At 38.5% G+C, this 17,036-nt stretch overlaps 1 protein-coding gene across 20 annotated transcripts in view; it reads left to right on the top strand.

Moving 5' to 3' along the window:
* MAGI2 (membrane associated guanylate kinase, WW and PDZ domain containing 2) overlaps nt 1-17,036 on the top strand; it is a 1,189,595-nt gene that overhangs the window by 1,093,978 nt on the left and 78,581 nt on the right. For 15 of the 20 annotated variants that reach the window (XR_007354679.2, XR_007354680.2, XM_048836471.2 and 12 more), the window contains 3 exons: nt 4,720-4,912; nt 6,256-6,342; nt 9,499-9,747. Coding sequence is in view for 17 of the 20 variants with exons in the window: in XM_048836471.2 (XP_048692428.1) it covers nt 4,720-4,912; nt 6,256-6,342; nt 9,499-9,747 (529 nt within the window). In the remaining 3 variants the exon portion in view is untranslated. The remainder of the gene's footprint in view (nt 1-4,719; nt 4,913-6,255; nt 6,343-9,498; nt 9,748-17,036) is intronic. The other 5 variants (XR_007354681.2, XM_048836473.2, XM_048836474.2 and 2 more) reach the window with 1 other exon arrangement.

The raw sequence follows: 17,036 nt of genomic DNA, 5'->3' as shown, positions 1-17,036 counted from the left end.
ACATCCAGAGAATGGGGTTGTGTCCCTGACCATCTTGGCTAATAGCCATTGATGGACCTATCCTCCAGGAAGTTATCTAATTCTTTTCTGAACCCAGTTATAGTTTGGGCCTTCACAACATCCCCGGCAACAAGTTTCACAGGGTGACTGCGCTTTGTGTGAAGAAATGAAATATTGATAAATGTGAGAAATATTGACATTTTAAGGGTGCCTTCTGTATACTGAAATATGTGCATCATATTCTAAAAGCAATACACCATATACTGACAAACACACAGAGCATATTTTAGCATAAATACATTGGGGAGAAATTTTCAAAAAGCATCCTAGTGAATTGGAAGCCTAGATTCCATTTTCAAAAGCAATTTAGGAGCCTAAGTCTCATCGAAAGTCATTGGGACTTAGTCTTCTCAATGCCAAAGTCATTTTTGAAAACAAGGCTTAGGAGCTTTTAAAATTTTTATCTATTACCTAGAGAAAGTGTCGTCACTCAAACAACGCTCAAAATCCATGCTGTCTAGGATGTTTGTCTTCTTTTTTCGTCATACAAACGCAGCATTTGTGAAGAAGACACTCTGTTTCTACATAATGTGCATTCATAATAAAACATATTTCAGATCTAATTTTTCTCTCCTTTGCTGTTCGCTTCTCCCCCATTCACAGCTCAGGTGTACCCACCCATGCCTCTCACCTCTAAACAAGGAGAGGCACAGCTTATGTTTGTCCTGCAAACCCCCTCACTTCCCATGAAGCAAGCAGTGAGATACTTTGAAATGTTTTTTTTTTTTCAGCTTTCCTGCTGTGCGCTCAGGTAACATAGAACAAAAAGAAGCTTTAATTACCTTTTGTCTTTGTGGTTTTGTTTTTAAAAGGGAGTATTGGATTTGTCAGCATAAGGGAATAAGAAAAAGCAAATTCCACATAAAGTTTTAAAAAGTGATGATGCAAACAGTTTAATAGGACCATAACAGAGTTTGCTTCAGGGTATATAATTCATTTGACAGATAGGATTGGAGTACTCCACTTTCCTTGCTCATGAGCACAAAGACACTTTAAAGTAGAGAGGAGGAGTTACATTTAGACACCTCTGCTAGATAACACTAGGTGTGGCTACGCCAATTCCAATCAGTATCAACTCCAGTCAACTCCCAAATGTCAGTATCCAAGACCATACCCCTATATGCATCTACCACATCTGCTAGTGACTAGCGAGGAGCTTAAGATATGCTTGTACTGACAATGAACTGTAACAGGTACACACTCCAGAGACACATACCCCAAATTGTGCCTAACTTACTCTGGTGAACCATCAATGAATGTGGCCAGATATTCTGAAATTGACCACCACATTCAGAACCCTGCTGAAGGCACTAAGATATTTAGTACTGTTCCAGACAGGGAAAATATTTTGGATGCATTCAGGCAACTTGAACTCAACATCATGAACCCATTAGTGAAGTGGATAATACTAAGCACTTTTCCTCTTCCTCTTCACTTTACATATATTATTTAATTAAACCGTACAAAGAACCTATGAAGTAGCCATTTACAGATGGGGAAAATGAGAGAGAAACAAAATGATGTGCCAAAAAAAATCACAGTGGGACTTAGTGTCAAAGCAGGGGTTAACAGTTATGAGTTGCTGGCTCCTAATTTCATTCTCAGACCACTAGGCCAAAACACTCTCTCACAAATACTGTTAATCTCAACAGGTCAACATTTGGGAGATTTTTTTAAAGTAAATTTTATTACCATCAAGCAATAGCTGAAATTAATGGTTTTCTCTGCGATCCATCCCTTATCTCTGATAATTTTGTCAGACTGCCCCCACAGACATTCCAGTCAGTATCATTCTGAAAGGATGATACAAATGTCATTAAATGCTTGATATTTTTCAGTTTGTTTTCTGTTTGCAGAGTTTATAACTATTAAGGAAATTAAGTAGTCGTGAGGTGAGAGACACTAGATAAAACACATAAAACAAAGAGTAGGAATAAATTATTGATTTTCAGCATAGCAAAAAGTTAACAGTGGGTCATCTCCAGGTTCTAAACTAGGATCCATGTTATTGCATATGGCTCCCATTATGTCATAATGTGACCTTTTTTAAACAACCCAGTCCCAGCATTCACTGCAAGTAGGGGAAGCAGCGAGCCTGTGCAGAGCCCCGTGGACTGAACTAGGGATTTCTAGAGCTAAAAGCCTGAGTTCCTACAGCTTGAGCTAAAGACACCTCTCTTTCCCCCTTCCCCCTGTAGCTGTGGCCAGTAAAAGAATCGTATCCTTCTGTGGATCATTCATGGCAGAGGAATGTACACTGAGTGGTGGATTAGATGGGCACAGTGAATTGTAGGATTGGCGCTTAAATGTATTAATTATCTGAAAGAGAGTGAACAAAGAGTAGCAAAATTTTCAGAGGAGACAACATTATTTAGCATAGTCGAGACTAGGAAAGACTGTTAGGAGCATGAGAGGAACTTTAAAAAGCTAGGTGGGTGGCCATTGCAATGGCAGATGAAATACCACATTGACAAAAGCAAGGTAATGTACACTGGAAGAAATCATTTTCAGTACTTCTAATTATAAATAAATGGTGGTGTCGTTGTGGACAGCTCAGTGAAAACCTCTGCTTACTGTGCAGCTGCCGTCAAGATACTGTTCAGTGCTTTATCTGCTTAGAATCAGATTTAAAGCGAATGAAATATATTCAGTATACAAACAAAGGAGCAAGTTTTCCCCCATAAAAAGCTGCCAAGCTACAGTGAGTTCTTAGACATTTCTGTTTTAGATAACTAGCTACAAATCATTACTTGGTAGAGGCACAAAATCAAAATGTTTTGAGAATACTTTGTGGGAATCTATCTCAGTGCATCCTGGAGTTGCTTTTTGTTGTGAAGGAGCATAAAGGATCATAAATATATATTTATATACAGTAAAGGAGCATAAATGTATATTTTATAGCTGGGTTTTGTACAAAGTAGTATCCAAACTTTGAGGTATATTCTTTCAGCCTTTTGAAGCACAGAATGGTGTATTTCAAAAGAAAATCTCTGGTAACTCTGCTTGGCACTACTTAACGGGTATCTAAGAACATCAGGAAGAAGGAGAATGCTATGGCTTTCCCCCATCCCCTGTACATTTTGGAAGCAAAAGATTGCCCCAGGGGAGGGCCAGAGAGAGAGAGGAAAATTCTGCAAAGTTCCCCACATGAAGTTTCCTCTGAAAGCTCTTCCATTAGGTTTGCGGAGGTTTGCTGCCAGGCCCTGCAGACCTCTGTGTATCCATCAGAAGCCAAGACCACCCATATAGAAACACTCATCCTATGCCTCTGCACCACCTTCTGGCCCTTGCAGTTGTTCCTCATGTTTACAAGTTCCCTTGCTGGCTTCTCTCCCTTGTTACCTAAAGAGGGCACTGATCAAGAGTTAACACAGCCTCAGGCTGTGTTAACTTTTAAGCAGATACCCCACATCACTACTTTTCCATCTGAAGCCATCATTCTTTGTTTACCAAAAACCTAAACGAAAGAAAGAAAAATCAGGAAATAACTTTGTGAATAATTTAAACATACAAATCTTTTCAGGGAATTCAGGGTTTGTTTGATTTAACCTTGATTTTTATCCCGAATATATCATGGAAAAAAATATATGTCTGGAAAAATTCATTAGAAATCTTTGAATGTTCCTTTTTACTGGGTTTATCTGTCTAAAACAAGTTGATTTTAAATGTACATTTGAGCATGTCCTCCATTTAAAAACTCCATCTGCACAGAAAAAGTTGACATTTCTCCTCTTCTTCTCTTTTTGCCAGTCAGTTACTCCTTAACTGTTTTTTATCAGCAGAAATGCCTGATACAGCAACTTTCTTACCAAAGGATCCCAAAGTAGTTTGCTAACTAGGGATCAATTCACATCACTACTGAAATTCAGGTAAACACCTTTGAGATTAAATATATCAAACTATTTTATAGAACACAGCAGTCAGGGAACATAGGTGGACAAAATATAGATTCACAGATTTGATGGCTAAACACAACCATTATGTTCATCTAGTCTGACTTCCTGCATAACACAGACCATAGAACTTCACCCAGTAATTCCTGCATCAAACCCAATAGCGTGTTGTCAAACTAGAGTAGCTCTCTTAGCTACCGTGGTAAATCGATCTAAGTTACACTACTTCAGTTATGTGACTAATGTAACTGAAGTAGACATAGCTAGATCCACTTACTGCAGTGTCTACACTGTACCGTGTTGACAGGAGATGCTCTCCTGCTGACTTCCCTTACTCTTCTCGGGGAGGTGGAGTACAGGAGTCAACAGGAGAGCGCTCTGCCATTGACTTAGCAGGTCTTCACCAGACCTGCTAAATCGACACTGCTGCATCGATCACAGCAATGCCAATATAGCCGTAAGTATATAGACAAGCCCTTAGACTTACAATCTTGATTTAAAGACTTAAAGTGTAGCTAGCCAATGTTGCAGTAATGCTAGAATTCTCAGGTTTATCACTCCATCTCTTGTGGAAAACAGAATGGCATCTTTAAATGATCCTGAGTGATCAGGGTTTTGTTCTCATTCAAAGAGCAGTAGCACAGTGCCACCCAATGCCTTTTGGGAGCATTAATTAAATTTTAACTGAAAGGGAAAAAATGTTACCCAGTGAACCTCCAGCAACACCCTGAATGTATTTAACGTTCCCATTTGTTTCACTATCTAGATTCTGATTGGAGCAGTAATTGCAATGGGTTCTGCAGACAGAGATGGTCGTCTACATCCTGGTGATGAGTTGGTGTATGTAGATGGGATCCCAGTGGCTGGCAAAACCCACCGATACGTGATTGATCTCATGCATAATGCAGCCCGAAATGGGCAAGTGAATCTTACTGTGAGAAGAAAGGTGCTATCTATAGGTATGTTAATAAAAAGGGAAATACAGAAAAACTAACCAAGAGCTGTCAATAAAGGGGGCAGTAATTTAGGTAATGCTTTTTTAAAAAAGAAAAAGTTTTAACAAAAACTAACTTTATAATCATTTTTTTTATTATTATTTAAAGAATTAAGTCTTGGAAAACCTTTGTCCTTCAACATTCCCTGGCAGTGTTTGTGAGACAAACATTGCAACGTTGTGCCTGATTCCTAGAGAACCAGGAAGTAAGAGTGACAATCCTGCTGTAAAGATCATGATTGACTCTGTGTTTGTTCCATACTATGTTCTCCTGTATTGTCCCTACTTGTGCCATGTTAGGACCAAAGGGTGCTCGTATTACTTATCTGAGTGGTCTTATTGAAGTCATTGGTGTGAGTAAAGCAAGCAGGAAAAGGCTTGCAGATTGTAAGCTCTTTAGGGCAGGAATTCCTTCTGTTGCTTTGACATGTTCTGAGCCCAGTCCTGCTGCCACTGAAGTTAATGGGAGTTTTGCCACTGACTTCAAAGGAAACCATCTCAAGTCTTTTAGTGCTATATAAATAATGACTAGAAACAGGGCAGTCTGGTTTCCGTTTCCAAGCAGAAAGTGCAGAAGATAAACAGGATTAATAGTGTAAAGAAAATTAGAGAGACAAGATGGGTGAGGTAATATCTGTTGGTAAGAGAGATGAGCTTTTGAGCTACCCAGAGTTTGTCTTCAGGTCTGGGAAAGATACTAAGAGAGTAGCTCAAAAGCTTGTCTCTCTCACCAACAGAAGTTAGTCCAATAAAAGATATTACCTCATCCACTTTTTTTTTTTGTAATATCCTGGGACTGACACAGTACACGGCTACAACAACACTGCATAAAGCAGATGAGACATTTTCAATTCTTTCAGTCTTGACCATCTAAGGTGTTACTGGTAACACAGAGGAGATTTTTTCTAAATATATCCTGGCAGCATCTATTTAACAAGAGTTTTTAATGAGTGAATCTGTTCTCATTCAGTTAAACTCTTTGCTTATGTGAATGAAGTTTAATAATCTAATATAACCCTTAGAACAGGCTCATCATTAGGGCACTTTAATGAGTGATCAGAAATTAGTAAACATGTCATCGGCCCCTTCTGTCTTCTCCCTCTCCATCCACCAAGGAGCCCTTTCTCTTTTCCTGCTCCACCGCCTTAGCCTTTGCCTTCCCCTTCCTGCCCACCCCAGCAGTCCAGCAACCTCATGCTCCTAACCCACTTATTGTTGTTCATACTCCCCATTTCCCGTCTCTGGCACGCTGTCAGGTCACTGTCCATCTTCCCTATCTCGGGACTGACTTTCTTCTGTTAACTCTAGAATCCTGCAGCCAGAAATCCTCCCTCCAACCTGGCTCAACGCCCCCTAGAAGCTCCCCAAACCCTAGGAAAATGGCCAGTTACCAAGGTAAAATACTGAACATGTGGGGATTCATTAGTTTCCTAAGGGTTAGTAGATTTTATCAGCCTCTATGGAAACTGGACTGTAGACAAGAATAATAATTACAAGAGTTAGTACAGACAGCATAGTTATCATCCTTTGGTGGTTGGTTGCCTTACATTATGTAAGGAACTTTTTAAGAGTTTCTATTAATCACAGGACTCCTGACACAGAAATTGAATCAAGCTAGTAAAACATCCTGGATTATTCTTTAGCCTTGATAGTGACACTCTCTGAAATATAGTGTATGACTCATTGTTTAACTGCTTATGAAGCTGTACAAGTTTTTAGATTGATGTGATGTATTGAATGTTATCTTTAAACAAAAATGTAGCATTATTTACATGAACTGAAAAATGCAAAATCAGTACAAAGGTACTGGCATACATCCTCACCTAAGGCTGATAGGATTAAAATGAAGTTCTTGGTTCTGAGTATGTGTAATATGGAGAACTTGGGCTTTCCTTATGTTGCTGTTAAAAAAATTGTACAACAAATACTAGATTTGCAGAAACATTTGTCCTACAATTTTTACTAGTCTTGCAGTTTTGTTATTCTTTATTTTCATATTGATGCACAACATTAAGGTCCTGATCCTGACATTTATAACATGCAGGAATAATAGTCTACCCACATGTAACTTGCAGAATTAGAACCTAATTTACTGTATATCCAATTTCAAATTAGTGTGATTTTTCTATTCCTTTTTCTATGCAATGGATCAGATTCTCATCTAAATTAAACCAAGGCAATTTCATTGTGGTCAAGGGTGTTACACCAGCTTGACTAAGAGGAGAATATGCCCTACCTTTCCATAGTGAAAATATTCTTAATATAAGCAACAGTCAGAAATATGCAGGTAAAATATAAAGAAAACTAGAATTTGCAAAAGAAAACTATAGAAATAAATCATTCTTTTTTAAAAAAGGTGGACCCTTACATAACAAAGGAAAGGTTAATTTTGAACGTGGTATTTTAAAAAATTGACATTTACACATATGTTTGTACTTTCTTGGGTTGATCTGTTCATGTCCTGGCTGTGAATGTCTTTGGGGTTGTGGAAATCAGGCATAGGAGTGATTAGAAAGCTTGCCTTCCTCTACAAAAAAAAAAAAGAAAGAAAAGGAAAATAAAGAATGAAGAAAGAACAAGCCTTAGGCAATATTGGGTGAATAAACAGCTTGGGCATAGAGGAAAGGCCTTAGGAAGAAAAGACATCCTCAGATGGTCCCAATACACTCTCAAACTACAGAGTCAAGACTAGGGCTGTGCAAATCTCGCTGGGTTCAGGTTTCAAACAGAGCCCAGCAGTTTGGTTCACAGGTTTTAGAAAAACATTAGCCTCCAAGGGGAACCCCTTACCTCTAAGTTTCAAGGCCATCAGACCTTGCTTCCGTCTATGTTTTCAAGGATTTTGCTAGGAGGTGGGATAGAAATGAGGTTAACCAGCTTCTGATCTGGGCAGACAACCTCAGCCCAAATCATTTGCTAGCACAGGCCAGGGTTAGAAAATGTCTTCCAAATGGGCTTGAGATTTGATTTATTTTGCACAGCTCTGTCTCAGAATCTTAGATGTCCTCTTTCTCAAGAACTGAGGTAAAGAATTACCAAACTTGAGTTCCTGAAACCTGCTTTGTTAGAAAAAAGTGATGTTTCAGAGGAAATAGAAATTAAACTGCCATTTCTTTGCAGGCAGAGCAAGCAAAAAAAAAAATCTGATGAATATGTTTCAGAATAAAGAGAAGAAAATCTAACAGCCATCTAAAATTTGCTCTTCCTCCGTTTTCATTCTTTTTGTGTAGTTAATGAGACTCTCTGGCATTCATTTATAACAGTCTGCTCCTGATAATGCAGGGCAGTAAGATCATTTTCTTTTTGTTACAGCCAAACTGACATACACAGTATACATATACAGAGTCAACCTTCTAAAACATGACAGTTAGAAAATGTGATCTCTCTTGTCTTTGACTATGGCATTTAGTTGCAGATGGGGTCCAATAACTCTCAGAGATTTGGTATTCTAATGTAGTGGCACAATAATTGTTTGGTTTTCCTCCTTGTTACTCTCCCTAATCACTCTATTTCAAAGTTGCACAAGGACTGTTAAAGGACACACTTACCTGCCTGAGAAAATAATAGTTTGTCCTTGGATCCTGCTTATTTTATTCAGAAAATAGATTTCAGACTTGGAACTTTTAACTTGTAAACTCTTTTGGGACCTCTGGGGGGGCGGAATGTGAAGCTTGTCAGATATTTTGTAGTATGACTGCACCACTATTACTGCTAGGGGCAGAAAACATCCATTGTATATTTATCTGAAACTACTATATTATATTACTATATAGGTATGATTCATCTGAAACAAAAGGTCTGCAATGAATATAAGTACATTTTTTTCCATGTACAAGCATCACTTAATTATTTACAGTTACTGACTGCCAGCAATGTTTGTATGAGGAGGTGCTTAATCGTGCAAAATTTCTCATCCTCTCTGCTTTTACAAACTATAAAGCCACAGCTAAAAGGTTAATGGACTTCATTTGTCCTTCTGATCATTTTAACTCTGCATGTAAGAGCATCTTTAAAACTTCTAAATGAGCATTGTAACTATGGAGGCAGCAACAGAATAATTAGTTGTGATTATTTTTCATTGTATTGCTCCTCCATTCCATAAACATCTTTTGATTATGCCAATCAGTTTATAAGAGGAAAATTATAAAGCTAATCCAAATTATTCTGTATTAGCTGCCTGCTTAAATTCTTTTAATCCAAAGACAAAATAATTTAGTATTGGATTAGACAGCCAATTTTTCCCCTAGATGACAGATCAGCTAATTGAATAGCTCTTGTTAACTTTCTTTGCTGTACAGCTTTGTATTGTTTCTTACAACAGATTCCTCTCTTCTCTGTGGAGCAGAATAGGAGTTTGTGTTTATGTTTGCTTTATCTGATTTCCCTTGAATGCTTGCACAATCAGGTAGATTCCAGTTCTTTCACATCTGTTATGTTTCCTTTCTGTAATATAAACAGTCAGTTGTATTCATGTTGCATTAGCAAAGGTACAGTAACTGATAAAGTCACTGAACAAGTTAAACTGTAATACTTATATGATTTATATTTTAGGAGACCCTTGCCCAGAAAATGGCAGAAGCCCAGGTTCAGTGTCTACACACCACAGTTCTCCTAGAAGTGACTATGCTGCTTATGCTAACAGTAATCATGCTGCATCTAGTAGTAATGCTACACAACCAGAGGGCTTTACTTCACACAGCTTACAAACCAGTGATGTTGTCATCCACCGGAAAGAGAATGAAGGGTTTGGCTTTGTTATCATCAGCTCTTTGAACAGGCCTGAATCTGGATCTACAATAAGTAAGTAAAGGCCTACCTACCACCTGTTGTTTCTTCAAGTTTGAATGGAGTGAAAAAATCCGACACCTAATACCATATGCGTTCGTCACTTGTCTGGCAGAAGAGTCTGTAGTTCTAGGGCTTGTCTTCACTACCACGCTATCTCGGCACAGCTGCATCAATGGAGCTGCACCAATGTAGCACGTCTGGTGAAGATGCACCAGTTCTGTCCCATCAACATAATTACTCCACCTCAGCAAGAGGTGGAAGCTACATCAATGGGAGAGCGTCTCCTGCTGACATAGCGTGGTGTAGACATCGCTTTAAGTCCACGTAACTTATGTCGCTCAGGGGGCTGGTTTTCTTACATCCCTAAGCTGCGTAAATTACATCGACTTAAGCGGTAGTGTAGACAAGCCCTAAGAGATGATAAAAGTTGCTTCCCTGGGGAACAGTATCCCTGCCATGGTATGCATAGGAAGAAAGGTTATTCTGTCCTTTGGGGTTAAGAATCATAGAAATGTAGGGATGGAAAGGACCTTGAGAAGACATCAAGTCCAGCCCCCTGCACTGAGGCAGGACCTAGCATACCTAGACCATCCCTGACAGGTGTTTGCCAGCCTGTTCTTAAAAACCTCCAATGATGGTGATTCCTCACCCTCCCTTGGAAGCCTATTCCAGAACTTAAACCTAAATCTCCCTTGCTGCAGATTAAGCCCATTACTTCCTGTCCTGCCTTCAGTGGACATGGAGAACAACTTTGTCTCAAACACTCACTTATCTGCCCAACTAATAGGATTCAAAGAGCACTATCCCTCCCAAGGCCACCCTGCAAGGATACCTCTTATTAATATAAAAGCTAACTATTATGGGACAGATTCTTATCAAATGTCAATTACCATAGATCCAGAGTTATACCAATTCACTCCAGCTGAGAATCTGGCCCTATTATTATTAATACAACATAGCGTCATAGAGTTATAATGACAACATTTATTAATGCTAGATACAAAGCATAGGACACATGCAATAAAAATGGACTTTTCACATATGCTTTACTGAACCTGCCTATAGGACATTGCTCAAGCTACTGGAATGCTTTGCGGTGGAGAGAGATAAAGAGGGGCTGATTTCTGTAATCAATGGGACTACTCAGTGAGAAAAGGGTGGCAGAATCAGACGATTAGTGATCATAGCTCAACTTCTGCCTCCAGAGCTATAGTGTGATGGTGACTTAACATTTTGCCCTTGTATGCCAGAAGCCCCTGGCAGGGTCTCACTTTCCCAGGTGATCAGCACCTGTAGCTTCCATAGAGTTCAAGTGAAGTTGTGGATTCTCAATACTTCTAAAAATCAAGCCCCATGAGAATATTTTCTACCTAGTTTGCAGGTTGCAGACTAAACTGAGCCCTTCCCCTGTGGCCAAATGGCCCATTTGAACTGCTTTTTCCCCCCATTTTCCAAAACTGTTTTCTGAGGAAATTAATGACAATTCCCCCTTTCTGAGCCCCTCCAATGTATTTATCTGTTTCAATCTGATAAAATAAATGCAAGTTAAAGAAGTACTGGAAGAGTCCTATAATTTCACAATGGAAAGTGATCATGCAAAGTATATTCACAACATTTCATGGTCAAGCATTTATAATATTCTTCATACTATTTCAAATCAACTTTTTTGTTAAATTCAGTAGGATCCTCAAAATTCATACTGTTACAAAACCATAGCCAGTCAGCCAGGTATGACTCCATAGTTATCGTTTTGTTGTACATCATGGCTAACAGGAACTTCATGGTGGCAGATGGGAAAAAAACAATACTTCTGTTCCAAAACCCAGGTCACTAGTCACTGGAGTTAATGGAGAATTTCCTGTAGGTAATAGGGTGTATGACCCACAGTAGAGTGGTCATGATTCTATCAAGTGGAGGGCACTGATATGCATATATACTACACAGTTAATTACAATACATTTTTAATTATAAAGAATTAATTGAAAGGTATTCTCAGAAGTGCAGTGAGAAATATTTCAAATGCAACCCTTCAGGAGACAGTAGAGAGCGGAGTCAAAGTGATCAAATTCCCTGGAACAAAAATGTGTAGCTACTGGAAATTTAGCATTAATTGAAGCGCTTCAAGAGTAGATGAAGAGGAGGGTCAGATGTTGAGATGAGAAATTAACTCATTAAAATAGTAATTGTATCAAACCTCTATGAACTTGAGCAGTTCCCAGATCATGTCCATTTAAAAAAAAGTATCACAAGTTTGAAATAGACAGTGATAGATTGAAGAGAAACATTCCCTTTCAATGCTTAGATTAAGTAAAGGATCTTGAAACTGTGGTGAAATAAACAAACTGAAAAGGATACAAGATAACACTCCAGTCAGTAATGGAAGCAGGTTACCAATCATTTAGCTCCACTAAAATTTTAATAGGGAAGCATTAGCAACCATCTATTTTTTACACCACATATTTATTTGGACAAAGTGATTAACATGTTGAGCAAGAGTGCAAAGCGTACTAACAGCATGAAAGTATTAACTAGATGATATACCACCGTATTACACAAAGCATGGCTTGGATCAATATTTAAATGTATGCAGTTAATGTTAATGTATTCATTTTAAGCCAACCATGGTAGAATTAAAACCCTTCAGTGAAATAGGTCTGGAAGGGAATAGTCCGTAGTATCAAATAGTCATTGTCTCTAGTTTTATTCTTTCAAATAAAGTACTGTGTTTTATGGTCAATTGGGAGAGCCAGTGCCTAGAAAAAGAACAATCCAAGGAATAGTCTCATTGGGCATAACCGTCAGGATGATAGAGGGACTGAATATTTTCTACATTTAATTACGGATTTCTGGCACCTACTTTCTCTTTTCAGAGTAACAGCCGAGTTAGTCTGTCTTTGCAAAAAGAAAAGGAGTACTTGTGGCACCTTAGAGACTAACCAATTTATTTGAGCATGAGCTTTCATGAGCTACAGCTCACTTGAAGTGAAAAGCTCATGCTCAAATAAATTGGTTAGTCTCTAAGGTGCCACAAGTACTCCTTTTCTTTTTACTTTCTCTTTATTTTTTTCTTCACTCTGCCAGACTGGACTGTAAGGTTTGACCATTTGGAAGTGTAACATTAATAGTGCAATGATAACATTCTCCTTAGTCTTAATTCCCAGTTAAAATGCTATTTTACGAAAAATAAATTACTGTAAATCCTGAAGGAACAGCTACTTGGTCATATGTAGTAGTGTGAGTTTTAAGTGTCATTCTATTGTAAATTGATCAAACAGATTGTATCCTTATCTGTAACAATGCAGCACATATTATTAATTGTTTGTGATGATGGTTATTAATTATTAATTATTATTATTATTTATTATTATTATTATTCCAATGCCACAGGTGTTGGGCTTATGGGCGCTGATTCTCAGGTCTAATTCTCAGGTCTCAGCATTTGGCACAGGACCCAAGGACAAGATGGCTTTAGGGCACCTTTGCTGCTCTCTAATTCTGGGACCAGCGTAAGTTAGAAAAACGTGAAGGCTTTTGTAATTTATATCTAGCTCCCAGGGGCCTAAAGGACCATTCTAGCACCAGGAATAGCCAGAGCTGCTCCAGACAAATCTCTTTTCCCCAGTCACATCCTTTTTGATGAGGGCTCAATGAAGGATTCCCACTATACTGTTCCTGTATAGCCAGTTAGGCCTATGTTACAGTCCCTTTGCCTCAGCAAGGTGGTATGAAGGGACCAGTGTACCCCAGAATCAGACCCACGGTTCTTGTTCCAATCTGAGTTGCATTTTCTCATAAAAATCTTTATAAGAATTATCTTTGGTGCTGTTTGTTTACCAGATGTATCTGTGTTTTGTAGAAATTAATCAAATGCTCTAAGGACTGTTTTCTACTCTTGATCTCTGCACAGAATGAGGGCAGGATATAGCCTTAATTCAGGAACAGAATTGTTATTATATAGTTTCCAGGCAATCTTTAGACCTGAGTATATTCTTGGACAAGTTGGTACTTGCTAAAACACCCAACACTCATGGCACATTTCTTCTATGCAGTGAAAATCATAGATATTCTCTCTCTCTCTCTCTCTCTCTTCTTTGGCAAATCATTGCTTGGAATGTTCTTTAGTTCAGAGCAGGATTATCTTTCACTAAATCACTATTCTTAGATAGGGACAGAGCTGGACTGGAGGCAGGATGTCAAGGGTAGAGTGAAAGAGATTACACTGGGGCAAAGCAGAGTAATACACAAAGTCAGCCATGCTTTAAATTCAGATAAATGAAAATGTATAAATTAATAACACTGTTTGACCTATACATCGAGGAGAAAATCCTTTACCCAGTGCTGAGCTCAAAGGACCATTCTGGACTCTGGGCAGATGTACATAGGGCAGGTAAAAGACAGTAAGCCTATTCCAGTCTTAGGAGCAATTCTGCCCCTCCGCCAGTCACTCTGCTTATACCTGACCTTCTCTTCGCCCTTCCTGCTGTTATACAGACAGCCCCCTTCGCATTTAGCTCAGCATTATGCAGGGAGTGTGCATTGCCTGCATAGTACCCCAGAATCTTCTATCTCTCCTCTTGAGAGCAGCGGAACTGCACAGGTGCACTGCTCCTTAGGGAGACGTACCTAGCCACATCAGCTATGAGCAGGATTTGCCCTTTAATTAGGAATTTCTGAAGCTTGAAAGCATTGTCTGGCGAAAAAAGACCTGAATTGAAACAAGTCAATGTCTCAGGTCTACAAAATCCAAAGTGAAGTTCATTACACAAGGAGCTGGGTGGAAATACTTTCCCCGCGCCATGAAAAATTTAGATGAAAATTAAACAAAATGTCTTTTTTTTGACATTTTTTCTGATTTTGGTCAAGAACCTGAAAACCGAAAACCTTAATATTTTTCAGTTTTCTGCATCTGAAAAATGAACATCTTTTTAAAACTGAAAAGATTTTGGTTTTTGGTCAAAAAACTCATTTTTTACAAAATCTTAATTTTTTGGTGAAAATTTCCATTAAATTGAAAAGGCATTTTCCATCAAAAAAAAAGTTTCAGTGGAAAATCTTTGATCAGTTCTATTCAGTTGTAAAATCGAGTCTCTTTGGAGAAAAAGAGTATAATTTTTGTTTATTCTTAGGAAGATAACCAATGTAATTAATCAAAAATCTGTGAACCAAAGTAATAGTTTTTCAAAAGATTCTGTGTCATTTTCCCTGTCAGTTGAGTGTTTGGAGACCATAAATATGGTTTCTCATTTTCATTTTAGACTGAAAGCCACCAACTAACAAACACTGATTCTAATTTTATTATGAACAACTTCCAAAAAGAAATACTGATAAAAACAGAGGGTGGAATCCTGGCTCCACTGAAGTCTATAGAAGAACTCCCATTGACTCCCCAGGAGTTCAACAAAAACACGGTAATGTTTCCTTGACAGATCCTGATCCTGCAAACTCACACACATGAGCAGTCCCACTCATTCCAAATGGACTAGTCATCTGTATGTTTGCAGGACTGGGCCCACATATATTAAAGAAAATGGTGTGGGAAGCATTCTGCATGCTCTGTGCTCCAAAGATATTGCATGGCCAGGTGAGCAACTGAAGCCTGAGAATAACAGTGAAGAATTTTCAGTAACATTAGCAGTCTCTTTTGTCTCACTTAAGCGTTTAAAATTGTTTCCCTTTTTTTTATTTTGTAGGTTTGTCATTTGCCTTGAACAACCAATTTTAGCTTCAAGCTTTGTAGAGAAACTTAGTTTTGCAGATTAAAAGGCAAACAACCAGCCAAAAAATAAACTCTTAAAATAAGTAAAAATCGAAATGGAAAACTAGATTCTTTGCTCATAAATCACAAGTATGTTCCACTGTGTAATCACATTGCAGGTGGTTTTTCATTGCTCTTTTCAAAGATATCCAGGCAGGGATAGATGGACATCTTACATTTCAGATTTTCAGCTCTTAAAAGCTTGGAGATTTGTCAGAGGTGAATCTTTCTCCTAGGTTTCAGAGTAGCAGCCGTGTTAGTCTGTATTTGCAAAAAGAAAAGGAGTACTTGTGGCACCTTAGAGACTAACAAATTTATTTGAGAATAAGCTTTCGTGAGCTACAGCTCACTTCAAATGCATCCGATGAAGTGAGCTGTAGCTCACAAAAGCTTATGCTCGAATAAATTTGTTAGTCTCTAAGGTGCCACAAGTACTCCTTTTCTCCTAGGTTTGGATCCTGAGGCACCTTGTTACCCACTAAGAAGTACAGGTGAAGTGCGGGCACAAAGAATAGTCTCAGATCAAATACACACAGGTTCATCAGTCAGTCAATAAAGTTGTTCTTTATCTCAAAACCCCAAGGAGTTCAAAGAAACTCTAAATCTGAAGTTAACTTTTTTATAATACTATTTTCTGTAGTCATTCAGACGCTTATCTTGGATTTTATAGGTGTCAGTTAAGCCTGCATTTTGTGAGAAACCAGAGACCTCTGTCTGGCTGTCTCTTATTTAGGTCTGCTTTAAGACATGTTATAAATCTAATAGTCATGGGCACACAGTGATCATAGAATCATAGAATATCAGGGTTGGAAGGGACCTCTGGAGATCATCTAGTCCAACCCCCTGCTCAAAGCAGGACCAATCCCCAACTAAATCATCCCAGGCAGGGCTTTGTCAAGCCTGATCTTAAAAACCTCTTAGGAAGGAGATTCCACCACCTCCCTAGGTGATATGTCTTCATGTTTCAGCAGCACCTCCTTTGATGCTATACTGGAATAAGAAAACCATCACAAATGTTCACAGAACCCACTTGGGGCCTTTTTGACGTATTATTTTCTTTATAAAAATGTTTTTGGTAATTTCTGTACTGAAGCATTATTTACATTTTATAATTATGCTGATTCTCACAACCTTGTGCCTGGCACAGTAACATTGACTCGAGCATCACCGCTTCTCCAATTTCTCTGGAAATAGTTAATAATACTTAATCTCCACACATAGTTTACTGGAAACTCTTGCTAAAGAAATCAGTATGTTAGGTGCTTTACAGATAATGAACAAGCTCCATTCTTGGAAGAATTTGCAGCCCAAATACACACATACACAGAAAGACAGGAGTGCCCAGGACAACAAATGGAGTGGATGACTGATTACATTCAGCATGTGTTGGTTCCACAATTTTTTGTGAAGAAGTTTGCCCACATTTTACAGTAGGGAGAATTAAGAGCTATAGGCCTTTTGGAAGGGGTTTATTGTGAAGAGATCACTCTGCAATAGCTACACTCTCTTTTTAGCGTGCTTATTACAGGATTTCAGGGGATCGACA

The sequence above is a fragment of the Caretta caretta genome, chromosome 1 (assembly GCF_965140235.1).
Source record: "Caretta caretta isolate rCarCar2 chromosome 1, rCarCar1.hap1, whole genome shotgun sequence".
In the NCBI taxonomy this organism is placed as follows: domain Eukaryota; kingdom Metazoa; phylum Chordata; order Testudines; family Cheloniidae; genus Caretta; species Caretta caretta.
This window is presented reverse-complemented; position numbering and strand designations above follow the sequence as displayed.